This window comes from Dendrobates tinctorius, unplaced genomic scaffold (assembly GCF_039654945.1).
Source record: "Dendrobates tinctorius isolate UK_male_01 unplaced genomic scaffold, ASM3965494v1 ptg000016l, whole genome shotgun sequence".
NCBI classification, from domain to species: Eukaryota; Metazoa; Chordata; class Amphibia; order Anura; family Dendrobatidae; genus Dendrobates; species Dendrobates tinctorius.
Window position 1 is genome coordinate 86,485,001 of NW_027361684.1, and position 24,464 is coordinate 86,509,464.

The window sequence follows — 24,464 nt, forward strand, 5'->3', positions numbered from 1 at the left end:
GGGTAAAGGGAAACCATGCAGGGGTGCAGGCATAGGTGTTACCATGCCTGAGGAGGTTTAGTCAGCAGAAAGATGGTAACTTTTATGCATTTCTCCACTCGTAGACGCCACCCTGTAACTTTACATGATCTGCACTTCATGACTGTGTTTCTCTGGGTTCTTCTGCTTTTTAATAATACCATGCACAGTTGATGGTGGAATATTTTTAGGTAAGATATTTCATGAACTGACTTGTTACCACAATGGCATTCTATTACACCAGTCTATTCAGCTCTTTAACACAACCCATTCTATCAAATGTTAATAAAGGCAGACTGCACGGCCAGGGCCTGGATGTTACACACCTGTGGCAATGGGACCGAATCTAATACTTTTTTTGTCCATATAGTGTATGTGTTTTGAGTCTCCATACCTGTAAAATTAGTGTGAAGAAGCTTGGTCCTTGGTTTCATGCATCCATGTTTAACCACTGAGCCATATCTTCACACTATTGATAGGGACAACTTAAAGGAACAGTTCCATGATATCATATTTTTCCTTTTAGAACCTGCTACTCAAAAAGGGTTTTTCTAAAAGGGCGGTCAGTCATTTTTATTTTTGCTTTGGGTCTTCTTATTTTTCTTTGCAAGCCACTGATTTATTTTACATGATCTACTTACACTTGTTGGCGACGTACAGGTTGCCGCCACCTCAGCCGTCTGTTTGCATAAGGAACTTTTATGAGTTACATGGACTTGTAAGTATTTGCAGAAAGGTAAAATCACACGGCGTGTAAATGGTTTTTGCATTGACCCATATTATAATGTACCGTAGCAAAATCAACCTTTATTTCAGTCGCACACACCATAAATCACAATGTTGGATACTTGATAACTGAGACCTCACTGGTGTTAACTGCAGAATGTTCATATTTTCTTAGAAGAAAGGATATGCATCATTACTAAAATCTCCTGTGAAATGCATGGGATTGCCATAGACCTATTAGTACTTAGGTCTGTAGTAGTAAAGCAGAGAGTTAAATCACTACCTTGAAGCTATTCTTGAATTTTTGTGGCCTTTTCAGGAGGGATCTTAACTCCAGAACCACCCCTAATCAGTAGAGTAAGGAGGCTTCCTCCCATTATCCTCAACACACTCAAATCTCGGCATATTCATTGTATTAATTAGCATTTACTGTATTAATTGGATGAGACCTCAATTAATTCTGTGTTGTTGACCCTTGGCTACCTGCGTAGTGAGTTCTCTTAATTTGTGCAACTACCGTATATCCAATTTATTATGGTCTGACACATAAACTAGAAGAATTTGTGTTCTCTGCAGTCTCACCTGCATGGGAATCTGCTACTAGGCTAAGTTTCAGTGAACCCTTCATACAAACAGTATGTTCTGTTTCAACATTTGCTTCCAGCACTCCAGGTACATTTTGCATGTTCTCTCATGTTCAAACTTAAATATGAAAAAAAAATTGGCCAAGGTGAAGGAAATGCTATAAAATAATAATTAGTACTTACCTGATCCTTTCTGCTTCCGTCCCCTCAGGCCTGGGCTCACTTCTGTGTGCTACATACAATCATAAACATGCACACAAAGCACATTTTCTTATTTTGCACTTCAAACCATTTACAGTTGCTCTTGAAAATTAATGAACCCTTTAGCATTTTCTACAATGCTGTAAAAATTTGACCTAAAACTACATCAGTGTTTCACACAAGTCCTAACAGAAGTTAACGAGAACCAAATCAAACAAATTAGTCAAAAATATTAGTCTGTCAATATTTTATTGAGGAAAATGATCCAGTATCGCAAGTCTGCAAGTATCAAAATATGCAGTACCTTTAGAATTAGCAGATAATTTGGTGAAGTTAGAGTCTAGGTGTTTTCAATCAATTGGATAACAATACAGTGTATGTGGATGATCTGTTTAATTTAACCCCTTCACCCCAAAGCCTCTTTTCATCTTCCTAACCAGGCCATTTTTTTCAATTCACTGTCACTTTATGAGGTCATAGCTCTGGAATTATTCAATGGATCCCACTGATTCTGAGACTGTTTTCTAATCTGATACTCTGCAATGCTTCTGCACTGCAAGGCATCAGAGCAGCGTCTGACAGGCAGGGGAGGAGTGTCCGTTTTGGCTCTTAGCAGGCACTCACAAACCACCTTCCCTACAGGACACTGAAGGACCTTGCGGCCATTTTGCGGCCAGGGGTCACCATGGAGACCCTCAGCACAACGCGATGGGAGCAGAGAGGGAGCTCACTCCCTCTGCGATGCTCCTCGATGTCTCTGATCCTATTGACAGTGGCATCAGTGGAGTTAAACGTCCGTGATCAGTGCTAGCACCGATCGTGGGCGTTGCTGCAGGGTGTCAGCTCTTACATAGAGCTGACACCCGCACCGGATCACCACGGTGCTCAGCGTGAGCTCACGCGCTCGCGGCACCGTACATATACTGCGGTTTGCGGGAACGCAGCGCTGTATATGTACGGCACATGTCATGAAGGGGTTAAAGAATAGGGCTCTATCAAAGTATGATCTTCACCACAACACGTCTGTGGAAGTATAGTATGGCGTGAATAACGGAGATTAGTAAGGGCCTCAGAAGAAGAATTGTTGATGCTCATCAGAGAGCAAAAGACTGCAAAACCATCTCTAAATAACATGACTCCACCAATCCACAAACAGGCAGATTGTTTATAAATCGAGGAAATTCAAGACTATTATCCTCCTCAGGAGGGGTAAACCAACCACCTCTTATGCCTTTTTCATGAATCCAAGAAGGCCAGATGAGTAGTGTGCGTCTCGCCACAAATCTTACTCTAGTCCCTGCTGGAGTAAAATTTGTGGTGTAGTGAACACTCGCCACACCCCCGTCCAAGCTGCACCTACTTTGCGGAGTTGGGGAAAAAAGGTGTGAGAACGACAACAGTCGCTGGATTTTAGCATAGCCTCCACTTGCGCCAGAAAACTTTGATGAATTCAGCCCATTATGTTTTCTATATGTTGATATGGATTTGAATTGTTCCGATGAATATAGCCTTGACATTTTTTTGTTTCATCCTATGTTTGAGAATTAATTGGTATATTTAACAAATAGGTTATTGCGAGATTATTTTCACTTCTAGGTCAGGACATGCACTCATCACACATACTTGAGAAAGGCGGAGCGCTCACTAAATGTAGTGAGTTCAGCATGGTGGTTCAACTGCTGTCTGTGAACACCAAAGTATGATGAGATTAGAATAGGTGGATGCTGTGAAAAGTCTTTTGAAACGGATGTGAATATGCTTTTGTGTCATTTTGCATTTCCATATATGCTAAAAAGCTGTTAATATCAATAAATGATTTTAGGTGGAAGAAAACGTAATGTGTGCATTTTTATGGTTGCATGTTCTGGTACGGGGAACCCTCAAAATCCCATGCCATGACTCGTGTTGGCATTGTCCTTTATACCAGGGTTCCCCAACTCCAGTCCTCAAGGCCCACCAACAGGTCATGTTTTCAGGATTTCCTTTGTATTGCACAGGTGAAGCAATTATCACCTGAGCAATACTAAGGAAATCCTGAAAACATGATCTGTTGGTGGGCCTTGAGGACTGGAGTTGGGGAACCCAGCTTTATACCCTAGTGTACAGATTTGTGCCCACCATTCTTAGTGTTGGAGAATACCAGCACAGATTATATAAAAGGGACCTCTGCTGTGGTTGGTAAACCACTTTAAGTGACAATTGCACTTAGAAAATTATTCTAGAAATAGCAAAGATGACCTGTTACATAAAGAACTTAATGCGCCATCCCTTGTTTTATGTAACGACTAAGCCTTCTCAGTATCAATTATGTCAATCTAGTTTTAAGTGGATGAGTCATTAAAAACTTTCATTCAATCTGGTACATTACAACTGGTGTGACAGACTTGTTATAGGCAATGCAGTACAACAGGTATTTCCGGCAAACAACTACTCTGAATGATGAGCAGTGCTGACTGATAATTATCACCTGGACATATCCTCAAACCTATTATACTTACTGACCCGTCAAGAAAAATGTAACAGAAACTGACAAATAATCAGTGAAAAATCTAGTGTCCTCAATTATCTTTCCTGTTACATTTAATAGAGGTATCAAATGTTGGTAGAGAATCAGTATGATTTTTTTAAAGTGTGTACATTCCGTACTCCCCTCTTATCTCCTCTTCCCACAATCGCATACAAGATTTCTCCCGCGCATCCCCTCTACTCTGGAACTCTCTACCACAACATATCAGACTCTCGCCCACCATGGAAACCTTCAAAAAGAACTTGAAGACCTACCTCTTCCAACAAGCCTACAACTTGCAGTAACCACCGATCCACCAAACCGCTGCACGACCAGCTCCACCCTCGCCTACTGTATCCTCACCCATCCTGTTGTAGATTGTGAGCCCTCGCGGGCAGGGTCCTCTCTCATCCTGTACCAGTCGTGACTTGTATTGTTTAAGATTACTGTATTTGTATGTATTGTGTATACCCCTCCTCACATGTAAAGCACCATGGAATAAATGGCGCTATAATAATAATAATATGTCCCTTATGTCCAGGTATGCAGCTGATCGCTGAAGCAGGAGGGGTGATTGGCTCCATGCTGCTGGGTGCCAAAGCAGTCTGCTGCGACAGTGTTGAAACCACACAATGTAATTGCTTGTTTTCCCTGCAGCACTGGAAACCAAAGCATTGCATGGCAACAGTTAAAATCAAGGAGCATCCATTTAGTTCAATGGACACTTGTGAGGCCCCTTGTATGAGCCCAGCATGGTCTAGTAAAGCATTCAAGAGTTTTCTCATTCTAAAATGCATATCAATAGTTTATATGAAATACAATATAGATATGTATGATGTAGATAAATATGAGAGATGGGATTATCTAGCCCATAAATAAATGTAATCTATACTGCTCAAAAAAATAAAGAACACTATTCCATTTGCAACAGGCTGTTTGTGTTCCCTTTATTTCTTTGAGCAGTATATTTTGTATACTATTATATAATAAATAATAATTTTTATTTATATGGTGCCAACATATTCCGCAGCACTTTACACAATACTAATATACCATAATACTGTATACTAATATATATGAAGATTATTAAGATATAGCCTATCCTGAAAATGTACATTTATTGTGGCATCCATGTTGTGGGGACTTCACGATGACTTTCCTTGCCGGTTTCTGTAGTGACTTCTAACAGAACGTTCTGTATGGAGGGAGCATCGCCCAGCAATCCCCTGCCACATGAAGACAAGCCTGCATGGCAACAACATCACGCCATGTCCCCCTGCTAGATCATAACTAGGTTCTTCTGTGATTGATGTAGTTCTACTGCACATGTTCTGGAAGTACATATTATGATTTATTCATACATATTTACATACTGCCGTAAATAACAAGAATATACAGAGAATGTATGAACACGTTGTGTTATTTATTAAAATAGAATATTTGACAAAATAAAAAAAAAAGCTTTTTTTGTTACTGTGCGTATGACAAGGAACCGTTCCACATTCTATCTGAACAAATCGACAGTGCATCATTAGTTCCAACATGTAAGCGATGATGAACAGTCCGTATGTCATTGGCGGCCTCGCTGCCTGCTTGTAGCTCGCCATCTAATACAACGTGCAAAAGAGTGAGGGACGGGAAAGACAAAGAAGTGGATCCAACGACATATTGGGGCTCGTGGATCAATCTGTCATACATGTCGGTCAATGGCTTTTTGACATTTTATTTGGGGGGTCAGTCGCACTCACATATATTTCTCACTGAATGTCTGGCACAAACACAAGTACAGCAGAGATTAGCAACACAGAATCCATTGTCTTCATGCACTGCAGATTATACTGATTACTGATACAGGAGCCCATGGTCATTATAGTGGTGTTGCTTTTGCCTTGCACCCCCCATCCTCTACCCCAGTATAAATGTTACTGGTACAGTGCAAAATAAGTGAAACACATTTACAAATTACTTCCTTTTTAAAAAAAAAAATAGTGCAAAATCATGAAAGGCTGATGCAATCTGTACTAGAATGTCTACAGCTGCACCCCACCCATCTGCCCATGACACAGTCCCCAGCTCTTCTACCAACCAAGGGCAAGGAGCACAATACCCTTGTATCTCTTCACCTTATAATCAGGTGTCCAATCATTGATACATTAACCCCTGGTGACCCTCATTAGACTTCTGCACATTAATCCACTAAATAGCGCGAGAGGGTCCATGCATCATGATGCCAAGAGGCATCACAGCTGTAGTAAATTACCAGAGTCTTCAAAACTACATTTTTCTTCCTAGCCAAGGGCAAGGCAAGGGTTAATTGGGGCTGCATAGATGCATTCTCAGTCATTGCATCTTTCGGACACACAGAGAAGTGCATCACAGGAAACCTTACTCATATCATGGGCATTACCGAAAACCCCCTAACACAATAAGTTACACTAAATATGATGATCCCTTACTCCCAGCTTCCTCCACAGTCTTCAAATAATGCAAAAAAATCATAAAAAAGAAACCAAACCCCATCATAAAATAATAAAAATAGGATACTAATAATAACAGTAAAAAAAAACTGCTAGAATCAATGTCCCCAGCTGCCGAATCCTATCTCCTCCTTGTATCTGTTGGTGAGGATGTTGGCTTTCCTGGTGAGTTTACTGAGCACTGTGTGGAGTCCAGTGAGGTGGTAGTGGAAGAGCTTCTCCAGATCTTCTTCTCCATCAGACTCCTCCAGTCTGTTGGTGTCCAGATGAGACACTTTGTCCTTTTTCCTATCATCTCCTTGCAGGATCCCCCATTCAATGTCATTCCTGATAGATTTCAGCAGGATGTAGTAGCCGTGCATGTCCCTCCTGGAGAAATAATTAGCAGCCCCATTGCTGTTGGTGACCTCTTCCTTCATCCCCTCCATGTCTAGAGGTAAGTCCCTCAGCAGGCTGGGCAGCATGACAGTCTGGTCCATATTGTTCACAGCTCCAATAAACCTGTTCATGGCATTGAACAAAGAATGCTTCTGGTTGTAGGAGTCAGAGATTTGCATCATTGTGGCAGTGGCTGGTGATGGATCCTGGCAGCAGAAATGGTCTCCTCTGGAGGTCTACGATCCGCTCTGGTGGAGATGATGCTGATGGCTGTCACAAGCAATGTGCATCAGCTGCTGGGGTAGGAGCTTCTGCTAATGCACACCCAGATAGGAAGCACTGACTATTGTGAAGTCTCAGCCTTCTTCCCAGTGTGATGGAAATGACTCAGCCAGTGTGCTGGTAGCCACTCCTTATTGTTCTCCATGCACCAAGCACAATGTATATATACCCTGGGAGAAAGGTGTAGCTCCCAGCGCCAGCCCCTTGCAGTTCAGCAGGATGAAGCCGGTTCACAGCTCGGAATGACCGAGAGTAACACTGGCTCCACCAGAGGAGACTCCTCCCCAGCTCCTCACCTCACAGCCGGCTGCCCAGTAAGGACATCGGCCGCTGCAGTGCTGCTGGCTACATCCCCACACTCCTTGCATCATGCTCCTTACAAAAGTCTGAATGCCCCAGAAATATAAGATGGCAGACCTCATCACTGCTGGCTAAATCATCTGATTTCTGTCTGGAATATCTCTCCATCATCATCTATCAGTCTGTCTTACATCTGTATGTGCAATCTATACTCACACATGGTGGCGTAACCAGAGTCTGATGGGGCCCGATGCAAGATTTGGACCGGGCTCCCCCATCCTGATATAGATATATATATAGATAGAGTTACAAGCACATGTATGTATATTATATATATTTATAGTTGCACTGCTCAAAAAAATAAAGGTAACACTGGACACTCTTACTGAGCAGACACACATGGATGTTAGTGACCTTCCCGTAATTTCTACCTGTTGTTTATTCCATTGGCACAACAACAGGAGAAATTGAATCACAATCAGTGTTGATTTCACAGAAGTGTGGACTTGGAGTTACATTTTGTTGTTTAAAGCCCCCGTCTCACATAGCGAGATTGCTGAAGCGTCACCGATTTTGTGACGCGCCAGCGATCTCGCTACATGTGACATGCAGCGGCGACCGGTCCTGGATATCGCTGATCGTGCTCGAATGTCCTGGGCCATTTTTTCATCGTCGGTGTCCCGCTGGCCAGCGCGCATCGCTGTGTTTGACCCCGACGAGCGACCTCGTTGGCGACTCAGAACTCAGGGACGCAGGCGGGAATTGTCAGAAAAACTAATGTGTGACAAGGTCCCAACGACCGTCGAGGTCGTTATATGGATCGCTAGATCGTTGCTGCATCGCTGAAGAGATCTGCCTGTTTGGCAGCTCACTAGCGACCATTTAGCGACGCACCAGCGATCTTTACCAGGTCCTATCGTTGTCGGGATCGCTGGTGCGTCGCTAAGTGAAACGGGACCCTAAGTGTTCCCTTTATTTTTTTTGAGCAGTATATATATATATATATATATATATATATATGAATGTATGTATGAGTGTATCATCAACCAATCACGAAGCAGCAGAGTGGGACGCGGATGGAGAGCGGGGCTGAGGACGGATACAGCTACAGCAGGACAGTGCATGGAGAGCGGGGCTGTGGAGGAAGGCAGTCTTCAGGACGGGGCCTCCCAGCCCTGTCCCGGCTCAGTCGGCACTCCCCGTCGCCAACCGCGCTATCCCCCCTCTCCCCTGCAGCTTCCTGGCCTAAATTTAGTCCCCAGCTTCCACTACGCTAGGCCACGCCCCCCGCAGGCCACCCAATCACACGCGCTGCAGCTCCGCTCTAGCGCCGCCCAAATAATCTGCACAGCTCTCTCTCCTGGTCCCAGCCTCACTGCGCGTGGTGCATGGGGAGCGGGGCTGACGCTGTGGAGGAAGACAGCGGGGCTGTGGAGGGAGAGAGCGGGGCTGTGGAGGGAGAGAGCGGGGCTGTGGAGGGAGAGAGCGGGAGAGCGGGGCTGTGAAGGAAGAGAGCGGGGCTGTGGAGGAAGACAGCGGGGCTGTGGAGGGGGAGAGCGGGGCTGTGGAGGGGGAGAGCGGGGCTGTGAAGGAAGAGAGCAGGGCTGTGGAGGCCTGCGGAGGGATAGAATTGGATGGTGAGTGGAGAGCTTGGTTGTGGAAGTAGAGAGTGTGATGGCGGGTGGAGAGCGTGATGGTGGGTGGAGAGCAGGGCTGCGGAAGGACAGAGCGTGATGGCGGGTGGAGAGCGGGGCTGCTAAGGAAGAGAGCGGGACCCACAGTTAGGTACTATGCCCAGGTAGCGCCGAGCTCTTCAGCTAGTGTGTGTGTGTGTATATATATATACACACACACAGTTGTGGCCAAAAGTATTGACACCCCTGCAATTTTGTCAGATAATACTCAGTTTCTTCCTGAAAATGATTGCAAACACAAATTCTTTGGTATTATTATCTTCATTTAATTTGTCTTAAATGAAAAAACACAAAAGAGAATAAAGCAAAAAGCAAAACATTGATCATTTCACACAAAACTCCAAAAATGGGCCAGACAAAAGTATTGGTACCCTCAGCCTAATACTTGGTTGCACAACCTCTAGCCAAAATAACTGCGACCAACCGCTTCCGGTAACCATCAATGAGTTTCTTACAATGCTCTGCTGGAATTTTAGACCATTCTTCTTTGGCAAACTGCTCCAGGTCCCTGATATTTGAAGGGTGCCTTCTGCAAACTGCCATTTTTAGATCTCTCCACAGGTGTTCTATGGGATTCAGGTCTGGACTCATTGCTGGCCACCTTAGAAGTCTCCAGTGCTTTCTCTCAAACCATTTTCTAGTGCTTTTTGAAGTGTGTTTTGGGTCATTGTCCTGCTGGAAGACCCATGACCTCTGAGGGAGACCCAGCTTTCTCACACTGGGCCCTACATTATGCTGCAAAATTTGTTGGCAGTCTTCAGACTTCATAATGCCATGCACACGGTCATTCAGCCCAGTGCCAGAGGCAGCAAAGCAACCCCAAAACATCAGGGAACCTCCGCCTATGTTTGACTGTAGGGACCGTGTTTTTTTTCTTTGAATGCCTCTTTTTTTCTCCCATAAAACTCTGATTTAGTTGTGATGCTTCTCTAATTTGTGTAATTAACAGCACCTGTAACTTACCTGTGGCACCTAACAGGTGTTGGCAATAACTAAATCACACTTGCAGCCAGTTGACATGGATTAAAGTTGACTCATCCTCTGTCCTGTGTCCTTGTGTGTACCACATTGAGCATGGAGAAAAGAAAGAAGACCAAAGAACTGTCTGAGGACTTGAGAAACCAAATTGTGAGGAAGCATGAGCAATCTCAAGGCTACAAGTCCATCTCCAAAGACCTGAATGTTCCTGTGTCTACAGTGCGCAGGGTCATCAAGAAGTTTAAAGCCCATGGCACTGTGGCAAACCTCCCTAGATGTGGACGGAAAAGAAAAATTGACAAGAGATTTCAACGCAAGATTGTGTGGATGTTGGATAAAGAACCTCGACTAACATCCAAACAAGTTCAAGCTGCCCTGCAGTCCGAGGGTACAACAGTGTCAACCCGTACTGTCCGTCGGCGTCTGAATGAAAAGGGACTGTATGGTAGGAGACCCAGGAAGACCCCACTTCTTAACCCGAGACATAAAAAAGCCAGGCTGGAGTTTGCCAAAACTTACCTGAAAAAGCCTAAAACGTTTTGGAAGAATGTTCTCTGGTCAGATGAGACAAAAGTAGAGCTTTTTGGGCAAAGGCATCAACATAGAATTTACAGGAGAAAAAAAGAGGCATTCAAAGAAAAGAACATGGTCCCTACAGTCAAACATGGTGGAGGTTCCCTGATGTTTTGGGGTTGCTTTGCTGCCTCTGGCACTGGACTGCTTGACCGTGTGCATGGCATTATGAAGTCAGAAGACTACCAACAAAGTGGGTCTTCCAGCAGGACAATGACCCAAAACACACTTCAAAAAGCACTAGAAAATGGTTTGAGAGAAAGCACTGGAGACTTCTAAGGTGGCCAGCAATGAGTCCAGACCTGAATCCCATAGAACACCTGTGGAGAGATCTAAAAATGGCAGTTTGGAGAAGGCACCCTTCTAATATCAGGGACCTGGTGCAGTTTGCCAAAGAAGAATGGTCTAAAATTCCAGCAGAGCATTTTAAGAAACTCATTGATGGTTACCGGAAGCGGTTGGTCGCAGTTATTTTGGCTAGAGGTTGTGCAACCAAGTATTAGGCTGAGGGTGCCAATACTTTTGTCTGGCCCATTTTTGGAGTTTTGTGTGAAATGATCAATGTTTTACTTTTTGCTTCATTCTCTTTTGTGTTTTTTTTCATTTAAGACAAATTAAATGAAGATAATAATACCAAAGAAGTTGTGTTTGCAATCATTTTCAGGAAGAAACTGAGTATTATCTGACAGAATTGCAGGGGTGCCAATACTTTTGGCCACAACTGTATATATATATATATATTGGTATCTTTCTATCCCATTCATACATCAATTCATTCTATCTTAACAAAAATAAAAGAAATCAAAGCAGCACCAGCCAATAAAAAAATAATGTCTGGGTGCCAAGTCTCCCTGGTAATTGCCAAACCTGATAATTAAAATGTACAAATGGAAACAGCACTTCAAAAAGATAAAGACCCAAATCATCAAGATTGACATTGGTCTTGATGAGGAGGCACTTGTTTAAGGCTGTGTGCACACGCTGCGGATTAGGTGCGGATTCATCGGCGCAGATTTTGTAAAATCCGCAGGTGAAACCGCAGGTCAAAATACCTGCGGTTTTACCTGCAGATTGCTCTGCGGTTTTGCCCTGCGATTTTTCATCTCCTCAATGGAGGAGATGGCAAACCGCAGCGGAATCCGCAGAAAGAATTGACATGTCAATTCTTTCTGCGGATTGAAAACCGCAGATAATCCGCGCTGAAAATTCAGCACCGTCTGCATTACGGTTTTTGATTCCCATAGGGAATCATGGTACTGTACACCGCAGCAAAAACTGCTGCGGGTCCGCAGCGGCCAAAACCGCTGCGGAACCGCAGCAAAATCCGCAGTGTGTGCACACAGCCTAAAGAGTCCTGTGCATCTTAAGGTTAAGTTCACACTAGGCGTTTTTGTAAAGCAAAACCTGATCTCTCAGCAGGAAAGAAGCTGCAGACAAAAAGCATGTTTACTTGTTTTTTCTTGCATTTTTGCTGCAGTTTTGGCATGCTAGATTTGTCTCTTGTGCATGCTGATAAAGTTTAGTAATGAAAGAAAAGATCCTATTCCATAGAATCAGGTTTTAGCACCAAAAACGTAGCAAAACATGATACCTGCGTTTATGGTGCGTTTTTTCACCACCCATTCAAATCCATAAGTGAAAAACGCTGAAAAAAGTGACATGCTCTATGTCCAAAAAAACACGCAGAGCACAAAACACTGATGACAAAAAAAAAGCCTAGTGTGAACTTAGCCTTATAATGACACATGACTCCATGTGCGCCTCACTAGAAATTTTACTCCAATTAGAGACCAGAGTTTGATTTGTGGCATAAGGAATGCTGCAGCTCATCATGAATTTGGCGAGCGGTGATCGGCAAGCTCCATCTCGCCATCCACTTTGTCGGAGCTGGGCAAAAGTGACGTGAGAACTAGAGATAAGCGAACGTCCTTGGATAAAGTTTTATCCTAGCATGCTCAGGTGCTGAGTGTCTTCGGCAAGCTTAAATAATATGTTCGAGTCCCCGCTCCTGCATGTCTCACAGCTGTTCGAAAGCCACAACACATTCAGTAATTTCCTAACAAACAGCCAATCCCTGCATGTGTTGCAGCGGTCGAACAGCTGTGAGACATGCAAGTGAGGGGACTCGAACTTTTTTTTTTTTTGAGCATACCGAAGACAATCAGTTAGCACACGAGCAGGCTCAGATAACTCCTTCTCCGGGCACATTCGTTCATCACTAAAGAGAACATAAAAAGGTCACGACATTTTAGCACAGCCTCACATCATGCCAAAATTTTCCAACTTTTCAAAGCTTTTTACACCAGAATTTTATTGTAAAAGCTTTGATGAATCGGGTCCATGATGCTAAATTATTGGAATAATTTGTAATTATTATTAGACTTGATCGTTAAATTATTGGTACAAACTAAGAACCAAAATGTCACTATATAGACCAATAAAGTCACATAATTTAGAACTTTGTGTTCTTTGAAGTGATGCCTCTATTCGTACATTTCCAATATCTGTCTATATTATCTATCATCATCTATATATATTATGCCTTACATCTGTCTATATTTATCTGTATCTATAATGTATGTATAGTATCTGTCTATAATATCTATTATATACCTATCATGTATGTATATCATTTCTTATATTTGTCTAAATTTTCTCTCTCTATATACCGTGTATATACTCGAGTATAAGCCGACCCGAGTATAAGCCGACCCCCCTAATTTTGCCACAAAAAACTGGGAAAACCTATTGACTCGAGTATAAGCCTAGGGTGGAAAATGCAGCAGCTACTGGTAAATTTCAAAAATAAAAATAGATACCAATAAAAGTAAAATGAATTGAGACATCAGTAGGATAAATGTTTTTGAATAGCCATATTGAATCTGGAGCCCCATATAATGCTCCATACAGTTCATGATGGGTCCCATAAGATGCTCCATACAAAATACACCCCATATAATGCTGCACAAAGGTTAATAATGGTCCTATAAGATGCTCCCTAGAATAATATGCCCCATATGCTGCTCCATGAAGGTTATGGCCCATAAAATGCTCCATAGATTATGCCCCCATAAGATGATCCATAGATTATGCCCCCATATGCTGCTCCATGGATTATGCCCCCATATGCTTCTCCATAGATTATGCCCCCATATGCTGCCCCCATAAGATGCTCCATATATTATGCCCCCATAAGATGCTCCATATATCATGCTCCCATATGCTGCCCCCTCCATATGCTGCCCCCATAAGATGCTCCATACATTATGCCCCCATATGCTGCCGCTGCAAATAAAAATAAAAAAAATGACACTCACCTCTCCGTCGCTGGGTGTCAGGTGCCGGTGTCGCTGCTGGCTCAGGACCTGGCACCTGAGACATTCACCTGTCCTGTGTCCATCACTGCTGCTCACCGCTATCTGCCACGTCATCTGTCAGTGACGTTCAGGCAGCAGAGGGCACGGCGTGCACTAACCACGTCACCGCACCCTCTGCTGTCTGAATGTCATTGACAGAGGACACATCAGACAGCAGCAAGCAGCGATGGAGCGGGGACAGGTGAATATATAGCCTATACTTAACCCGTCCTGGCACGGTCTCTGAAGCTCCGTTCTCCCACTGTCTTCCTTCCTGCCTTCAGCAGTCACGTGGTACTGCTAATTAAACTCATGAATATGCGCATATTCATGAGTTTAATGAGCGGTACCATGTGACCGCTGAAGGAAGGGAGACCGTGGGACAAGCAGGGGGCTACAGAGACTGCACCAGGAGGGGTAAGTATGACCTGACACCCCCGCTCCCCCTCCCTGGTGTATATGACTCGAATATAAGCAGAGAGGGGGACTTTCAGCCCCCAAAAAATGGGCTGAAAAAGGCTTATATTCGAGTATATACGGTATATATATTTTATCTGTATTATAATTTAATAATCCTCTATTTGTCTGCAGTACCTATATCTATTTATCTATTGATCTTTTTTATTTTATATTATCTATATTCAATGTTACATTATCTATCTCTTACATCTGTCAATTTTTATGTATTGTCTATTTTATAATTTCTTTATCTTATTTGACTAAATTTTCTACCTTTATGTGAATTTTCTATCCATATTATTATATTAATCTAATTATCCTCTGTCTGTCGAACCTTTATCAGGTATTAACTCTCTATTATTATTATTATTTATTTCCTATATGTATTGGTCTCTTGTCCATCTAGCTGTCATATCAATCATAAAGCATTATTCTCAACATTTTGTTAAAATGGGTAAAATTACATAGTGCTTGTAAAAACAACTTCCTTTCTTATTAAATTATATCCGTTCTCAAGAAGGGATTTTTATTGTTATTGTTTACTGCTCATTGCTTAGGTAACTGCCTCCGCTGTCTATCGGCAGTGGCCAGACTCCTAGGCTAGGAGAACAATGCAAACAAGCTCTTTCCAATACATCAACAATGCAGCTGGTCTGCACAGTCAGTCCTCAGAAGCAGAGCACCAACCCCTGCAAATGGGAATCTGAAGGCGGGGGAGTTCCTGAACAGTAACTTGAGAAAAACCCTTTAAAGCCCCTATACTCATCAGACTAAACTCAGCTGAACCTGCCATGTGATTCTTTTGTTATTCAGAATATTTACCCATTCTCTGCCAGAGTCGGTAGGCTGTGGTTGACTCCATTCTCCCCTTTGAAAACACATGAAGGTTTAGCCGAAGCAAACGTTTGTGCATAAGTCAGCATAGGGAAAGCTGACAGCCGAATGACTGTTTGGCTGACAGCTATCAAAGGCATATAGAAGCTTTTGTCAAATTGCAAACTGCAGCTGTTACTTCGTCCGTGTGCAGCTCTTTATGCTTCTCTGCATCGCAGGTGGGTGCAGGAGATCAATGCCAATAAATGAACACTGACTGTATAGATGTAAGGGGGTGAAGAGGGAGAAGAGCACAAAAGGGGTTACCTGTCTTGCTCCGTGTCCGGAACCACCCAGCCAGACAGCAGGGTTGCTGGGGGGAAGACTTTCTGACCTGGACCGTCTAGACCAGGGTTCCCCAACTCCAGTCCTCAAGGCATCACCTGGTACAATACAAGGGAAATCCTGAAAACATGACCTGTTGGTGGGCCTTGAGGACTGGAGTTGGGGAACCCTGGTCTAAACCATGTGATCGTGCTGCGCTGTGACCGTAAACAAGGGGCGGTGGACAGGAAGCTGTGCAGCATCAGGGCGTGAAAGCAGAGCGCGCGGGACAGAAAGCAGGCTGCTGTCACGGGGCAGTTGTGGGAAAACAGGGGACGAGGAACCTGGGCCCCTGAACTGCCCCTCTGGCTAAGGGGGTGCCCTGACTTTCCTTAACTTGGGGGTACACTTGATGGTAGTGAGGCCCAAATCCCTGACCTGTCCCTATCTCCTGTTTAGTCTTGAGCTAAACCCCCAACCCCCTCCCCAGGAGGTGAGACAGGGAATAAAGTGAACTGCACCAAAAACCAAATGAAAGATAAAATAGACACCACGGAGTTATATCAACTGAAAAACAAAACTTAGCTCTATCTGCTGCTAAGCACTGAACAGCAGAGTAAGGCACCAGAACAAGGAAATAGCTGGAGCTCCACTGCAACACAGCCTGCTCCTGACTCCAGCTTGGTTGGTCTCCAAAGAGGAATAATATCACCAACATTTAGCTAGTGCACCTGGTAAGCTTATATAGGAAGGTGGGAGTGGTTTCCACCTGCCTCAACGCATAGACCAGTCATGCAATTACACCAGCGGCCACCGGGGGAAAAACTAATATTAACCCCCAATGGCCTGAAAGGAAAAAAGCTTATATATGAGGAGCCCACACTGATCCAGAAATGGATCGTGACATCTGCTGCACCGTGCTCCCAGAGAGAGATAGTTCCCAGTCTGAGGACTAAGACTGAAGGACAAGGCGTTGTGAACGCTGTATGTGAGTACGTGGACTCGGTAGCCTCCGTGACAAAGGAGAATTTCCCCATGATAGTACAGTGATACGAGCATGCAGTCCCAGGGACTACAGTGATGAGCCGGACGCCGACGACGAAAAAATGGCCCAGGACATTCCAGCACGATCAGCGATATCCAGCGGTCCCTGCTGTGTCACATGTAGCGAGATTGCTGTTGCGTCACAAAATAGGTGACTCTCGCTATGTGAGAAGGGGGCTTTACACTGGGATCTGCCAGGTTCCAACCTGGTGTCTGCAGTTTTGAGAACACTAGCTCTATCTATCTTCCTATCTATCTACCTACTCCCTCCTATGTTTTCATCATCATAGCACATGCCCAAGATGGAGAAAAGCAAATACTAGAAGCTAATGATTTGCTTTCTTGTTTAAGGGGAAGAAAGAATTAAATATTAATCTAAATTGCAATGTGCTTCCCGATTTACATAATAGTGACACCATGGGAAAGGTCACTTTCGAGCCATATTTTTCAGATACTGTCAGCAGATTCTTTCCTGAGAACATTAATTCTCCTAATAACACATGTGCTACATGTGCACCACTAAAGGCCCCGTCACACACGAGATCGCTGATTTTGTGACGCAACAGCGATCTCGCTATGTGTGATATGCATCAGCGACCGGCCCCCCCACCGGGTATCGCTGATTGTGCAGGAGTGTACTGGACCATTTTATGATTGTTGGTCTCCAGCTGGCCAGCGCGCATCGCTGCGTGTGGCAGCGGGAGACCGACGATCAGCGACGCTCCCAGTGCTGTAAACAGACACTGGGAGTTGGTATCCAAGGTAAATATCGGGTAACTAAGCGCGCGAGTCGCTTAGTTACCCGCTGTGTACCTTGGATACCTGCGTGCTTGCGCTTTGAGCTGGTATCCAAGGTACATAGCGGGTAACTAACCGACGCGCGCGCTTAGTTACCCAATATTTACCTTGGATACCAGTGTCCTCGCTGATCCTGATCGCTGGTGAGTCTGCCTGTTTGACAGCTCACCAGCGATCATGTAGCGAGGCACCAGCGATCCTGACAAGGTCGTATCGTTGTCGGGATCGCTGGTGCATCGTTAAGTGTGACGGCACCCTTAGACGATATATTTCCATCAAACAGTTTACTGCACCGTTTTTTAATACTTTTTTTTTAATAATAGTATGCCGGTGTACTAGAGGTCTGCAGAAAGGACCCCCTTACATATGTCTGACCCATTATACCTGATGGATCCCAGTGCATACGTTAAACACTAGAAGCCGCATCCAGTAAAAACTATTGTTACCTTCCTCCAGTCTGTACATTTGACATCACTTGTGCCGCCATGTGCTACGAGAGTACACAAAAGTGATACCTAAAACTGGGGTGGTGAAGATTTACAAAAATGTAGAAATGCAGGTAATCTGACACAGACCTGTGCTCTCAGACAGGCCTACTTCACACTTCAGTATTTCATCAGTATTTGTATGCGAAGACCTGGAGTGTCTCCAAAACAGTGAACATGTGTCAGTCTTTCAGTTATAGTTTTTTTCTGTAAGTTCCACTCCTGGTTTTGGTATACAAACACTGATGCAAAAATACTGACGTGTGAATGAGGCCACACAGTGTATTGATGCCACATTGGACGAACGTCCTAGATACATTCTATGAACCTTGTTGAACCTGTTCTTTTTTTATTCCCATAGTTGAGATATTTCTATACTCACAATCTTCGGCTTTTATACAGGATGCCTTTTTACCTCTCGGCTACGGCTTCACTGCAATATAAGTCAAATGTCAAAAATTGTGGTGTTGCAATGCGACATTGTATCCAATGATTGACAATAAAGTCGTGTTGCAACCTTAATGTGATGATTGCAAAAACCCACTACCATATATTGCATTTTTGTGAAAGGTCACAAGTCGTCTGCGAATTTGCTTTTGTATAGTTCAGAGCAATAGGCAAACCTAAAATTGTAACGACATCATGCCTTCGACTTGTCGCTTTGTAGCTATAATACTACAGAGGTCAGTAGCAAAAAACTGAGGGGCCGACAACCGTGCGCTGCCACCGATCATTTGTCAGCTGATTTTTGCCAGTAGCTGCAGCAGTTTCTACCCAAAAGAACAGGAGCTGTGCTGCACTATATGGCAACAACCACTATAAGGCTGGGATCACACAGGATCGAGCGGCTCCATGTATTGCTATGCGGCCGCACGCCCCGATCCGAGTGCCGGATATTAACATGTGAGACTCAACCATATTCCTGACGTGTGAGCCCGGCCAACTGCAAACGCTCAGTGCTTACAACCAATTGCTGCCACAAAAAAAAAAAAACAACCCAGGTGATCAGGACTGCCAGGCATCGCCCCCCCAATCTGCTATTGAGGACTGCCAGGCGTCGGACCCCTAATCTGCTATTGAGGACCTGTCCATTAGAGAGGTCATCCATACCTTTTTTTATGCCTGGATATCACTTTTAGGGGTGTTTAATAACCATAAAGTGGTTGCTTAAAGGGAATCTGTCACCCCTTTTTTTTGGCCTATCAGCTGCCGACATCGACATCAGGGGCCTATAGCATTCTGTAATGCTGTAGATAAGCCCCAGATGTAACCTGAAAGAGAAGAAAAAAAGAGATTATGCTCACGGGGGGGGGGGGGGGCGGTCTGGTCCGATGGGTGTTGCCGTCTGGTTCGGCACCTCCCATCTTCACACGATGCCGTCCTCTTCTTCCCTTCATTTAGCGGCTCCGGCGCAGTGCGCGGGAGCCACAACAGGAAGGGAAGAGGACGGCATCGTATGAAGATGGGAGGTGCCGAACCAGACGGCAACACCCATCGGACCAGACCGCCCCCCCCGGTGAGTATAATCTCTTTTTTTCTCCTGTCCACAGCCAGAGACCACCAACCCAAACCATCTCACCTCTCTATGCATTATTAGCACATATGGATGCCATAGAAGGGGATCCCACAGCAGTGTCCCGTACCACAGTCCTTACAGAGGTTATAGCTCACCACAATGTACAGATAAGCCCCCAGTGTGCTGCAGCCATGCTATTGCATTGGTAACACCACTTTTTATGCATTATTGAGCAGCCCCACAGGAATGGGGCCATTAGTCCCCCTTCTGGTTCTGGGCAGGGTGTCATGATGGACATACTGGAAGCCATGTATGAGGTGTGCGGATTACAGCGCAGCTCCAGCAGCTGTGATCCGGAAATACGAGTACTGACAGCCGAGCTGGGGCCTGCAGAGCCAGTGAACTCGCTCAACCCGCTGTGCAGGAGTGGGCGCCCGTCACAGCACGCAGCTCCCATCCCCGCTGTCATGCTGTTCTCACGACTTCCTCACGCCGCGCTGGCTGCAGAGACTATTAATAGGCACGCCGGCATCACCCCACTGCCGCTCCTCCGGCTGTAGCCAATAGCAGCTGGCTTCTCCTCATTTCTTAGCACAGTGCCAGCCAGTAATCGCGTTCCATTACTCCGCCCAGCCCGTCCTCTCGCCCAATCAGCCGCCTCTCTTTATCTCGGTGGCCTCGGCTTCCCTCACAACAGGAGAGGCGGCTGAGGCGGGGTCACGTGGGGAGCGCAGCTTCTGTCTGGAACGCTGAGGTGATAATTGATTCTCGAATCCCCGGAGTCGCGTTCCCGCCTTCTCACTCCTCCTGTTTCCAGCCCCATGGCAACTGACTGGTGATATACAACCTGCCTGGGACGCGCGGAGCGTGTTTGTGTGGAAAATAAACGCTAGCGGTTATCCTGGCGTGTACGCGGCACCATGTACGAAACGAGGCATAGCTTCGCCTCAGCTGTGAGAGAGGTCATCTCCAGGATCCTGGCCTGAGTTACCACACAATTGTAGGGTTGTCCATAGGTGTGAGGTAAATTGGCTCCTGGTTAATTGTCAGCAGATGCCATCTTCCCGCAGTGTGTTCACATGGAGCTTAATTTAGGCTATGTGCACACGCTAGCGTTTTTAAACGCTCAGGAAAAGGATCCCCTTCCCAGAAGCGTTTTTTGCGCGATTTTGACGCGTTTTTTGATACGCGATTTCTGGGATCATTGGGGATGGCTAAAAACGCTCAGCAATGCGGAAATTAATGAGCATCCTGCGTTTTTAGCCGCTAAGCGATTCCTGAGCGGTTAAAAACGCATGCATTGGCACAGAAAGCCAAAAACGCATGCAAATTAATTTGATGCATCTTTTAAGCGTTTCTGCAGTGTCTGAGCCGGCTCAAACGCTGCGGAAACGCTTAAAAAAACGCATTGTGTGCACACAGCCTTAGGCTAAGTGCACACGTACCGGAACTCTTGCGGAAATTACCGCGAGAATTCCGGAATTCCAGTCCGCGGGAAAATCGCATTTTAAATTCCCGCGATTTTCCTGCGGAAAAACTAGCATTTTGCAAGCGTATTTAGCTTGCAAAATGCTAGCGTTTTCCAAGCGATCTGTAGCATCGCTTGGAGAACTGATTGACAGGTTGGTCACACTCGTCAAACATAGTGTTTGACAAGTGTGACCAACTTTTTACTACTGAGGCCGCCTATGCGGCATCAGTAGTTAAAGATAAAATGTAAAAAAAAATAAAAAATGGTGTTATTCTTACCCTCCGACGTCCCGCGCATCCGTTCCCAGTAATCCTTTGCGAAAATGCCTGCGATGACGTCCGTTCTCGCGGGATCGCGACGTCTCGCGGTTATTCGCGATGACGTCGCGCGACTTCGCGATCCCGCGAGATCGGAAGCCATCGCGGGCATTTTCGCAAAGGATTACTGGGACCGGAGCGTGGAGAGAGGCGGGAAGGCTGCTGCGGGACGTCGGAGGGTGAGAATAACAATATTTTTTATTTTTTACAGGGATATGGTACCCAAAGCCCGGAGGACAGTCTCCTCTCCTCCGGACCGTGGGTACCATCCGCAATTGTTCTGCTTACTTTCCGCATGGTGTGCACAGCCACATGCGGGAAGTAAGCGGAACAATGCATTCCTATGGGTGCGGGATCGCCGCGATTCCACAAAATAATGAGCATGCTGCGTTTTTTACCGCGAAGCGATTCCGCCGCGGTAAAAACCGCAGCATTAGTACAGCATTGCGGAATCCCATAGGAATGCATGGGATGCTTATTTTTCGCGTTTTCGCGGCAAAATCGCGCGGTTAAAACCGCCGCGGAAACGCGAAAAAAACGCCACGTGTGAACTCAGCCTTACTGTTTTTCTTTTGTGTGAAAAATGTCAGCTATGGTCTGAAAACCACACACAAAATTACCGGCGTTTTTCATGTATTTTCTATGTGTGGGTTGGTCCTAAGCCATTTTGAGCTCAATGGGGGAAAATCTGAGGTAAAAAGGCTGAGAGAATGAAATGCTGTATTTTTAAAGTCAAATGCTAGAAAAAAAATGCACAGTGAATGAGATTTTAGAAAAATGCTGCTCCACATAACTTTTTCCATAAAAAAACAAACCTACTCCACCTTAAAGGTTCCTATCCGGAGTAACGAAGAGAACTATTGAGGAAAAACCAGTAACTATTGAAAAAAAATAAATCTAAAAAACAGGTGTGAGAGAAATTTGTAACAGTGCTCAGTCAGGGGGACGCCATAGCATTGTTAGTATTGCGCTGCTTGAAAAGTAGTGCAGTACAGTGGGATTATATTCAGTTCTATTCTTAATATACTGACCTACAAGACCACCTATAAGGCCTGTTTCACATTTCAGTTATTTGACGTCAGTCAAAATCCGCCAGGTTGTGAACAAAACGGATGCCATTGGATCCGTTTTTTTGACGGATCCACTTTAGCAGCTAGTGACTGAAATTTAAAGGAACACGAGAGAGAGATTTGGAGTTAAATTTCTGGCAAGGAAATTCTTCCGGGCATGCTCAGTGTAAAAAAGCGGATCCGTTGCCGGATTCCATCAAATAACGGTTGGCAACGGATCCGCTGCCCATAGGCGGCCATTATAGCGAATGGCGGATAGTGGCAGGTCCGTTGCTATCCGCTGTTTTGACGCAGACAAAAAAAGTTTCATTGTCCGTCCACTCAAGACAGCGGACGCCAAAATTATGGCGGATCCGTCAAAGAACGGATCCAACGGATGACCATCCGTCAAAATCTTCCGCTAATGCAAGTCAATGGGAAAAAAAAACGGATCCGTCTTTTTTGCAAAACGGCAGATTTTGACTGATGGCAACAAACGGAAATGTGAAACAGGCCTAACCTGTCTCCTCCATATATCTCTGAACTAATCTCCCGATATCTTCCCTCACATAATCTCCTATTCTCCCAAGATCTCCTTCTCTCCTCCACACTTATTCGCTTCGGACCCAATCGTCTCCAAGACTAATCCAGACTATCCCCCATCCTCTGGAATTCTGTGCCCCAACATGTCCGACTATATCAACCACATTCGGATCCTCCATACAGAAACTGAAAACCCACCTCTTCAGGAAAGCTTACAGCCTGCAATGACCCCTCTGCCTCCTCACCACTACCGGAGCTAATGCCTCACCATCACTGGAGCTGCTGCAACCCCCCAACCTAATGTCTCATTCCCCACCATCCTGTAGAATGTAAGCCCAAGCCCGCAAGGACAGGGTCCACTCTCCCCTCTGTATCAGTCTATCATTGTTAGTTTGCATACTGTAAGTAATATCTGTAATTTGTATGTTATCCCCTCTATGTACAGCACTATGGAATCAATGGTGCTATATAAATAAATAATATGTTCAGCAAATTATTCAGGTCAAGTAATATATGACCATAAACAGACATATATATATATATATATATACATATACAGGAGATATATCATACAATCAGAATATGCAAAAAAATTCCACTGAGGCAGTGAAGTTGACACCAGGGCATGCTCATAATGCAATTTTAACCCTAATTATAGACTTGTAGAATTGCATAATAGTGCCAGGGAAATATATGCAGGGATAATCCTATCATGACTAATCAAACTCTAAAGGGGGCTTTACACATAGCGATATCGCTAGCAATATCGCTAAAGCGTCACCGATTTTGTGACGCAGCAGCGACATTGCCAGCGATATCGCTATGTGTGATACTTGCCTCCGACCGGCTCCCCCGCTCTGTCGCTGATCGTGCGAGATCGTGCAGGTCCATTTTTCATCGGGCGCTTCCTGCTGAGATTCCTGCTGTCGCCGACGAGCGACGCGTGGACGCGGGTGGAGGACATCATCGCCGCGTCTGAAAGGTAACGACCGCTGCTGCGTCGCTAGTGAGATCTGCCTGTTTGGCAGCTCACTAGCGACCATTTAGCGATGCACCAGCGATCCTGACCGGGTCGTATCGTGGTCGGGATCGCTGGTGCATTGCTAAATGTAAAGGGGCCTTTAGAGACAATCACAATCCAATAGGTAAATAGTTAATACATGAAATCCACATATATCCCTTACGCCATAACTGTGACCATGACCATTCATATGCAGTAAATACCTGAACGTATAGAGCCAAAGGAGCAGACCAAGTGAAGCAGGGTGTATCTGCAGATGGCGTTCCCCCACAAGAGGATGAATTTCTGACGAGATGGGTGGCTGCTGCCTCCATGTGTTCACTTGAATTTATCAAATTTTTAACTGAAAACAAAACACTTCACTGAATGCCATTGGCAGTGAATTGGCTCTCTTACACCAATCATTACATAATGGGATGTGGGGTGATGGGCTGGTGGACTGGTTAAAGGATCTGGAAAAAGACACAGATAAAATATATCAATGGCAAGAAAAGAAAACAATTCCGCTACGATCCAGATCTCGGGACCCTTCTGAGACCTCCAGTACATCG

The 24,464-nt window shown here is 44.9% G+C and overlaps 1 protein-coding gene and 1 long non-coding RNA gene across 2 annotated transcripts in view; both read right to left on the reverse strand.

Annotated features, from left to right (window-relative positions):
* Window positions 1-24,263, reverse strand: part of LOC141078361 (uncharacterized) — a 39,201-nt gene extending 14,938 nt beyond the window's left edge. The window contains exon 1 of the long non-coding RNA XR_012227822.1: window positions 24,117-24,263. This is a non-coding gene — a long non-coding RNA (uncharacterized lncRNA). The remainder of the gene's footprint in view (window positions 1-24,116) is intronic.
* On the reverse strand, window positions 5,438-7,458 carry MID1IP1 (MID1 interacting protein 1). Its single transcript, XM_073566018.1, has one exon. The coding sequence runs from the start codon at window positions 7,070-7,072 to the stop codon at window positions 6,611-6,613; it is 462 nt and encodes a 153-aa protein (XP_073422119.1). The 5' UTR covers window positions 7,073-7,458; the 3' UTR covers window positions 5,438-6,610.
* Window positions 24,264-24,464: the final 201 nt, after the last annotated feature.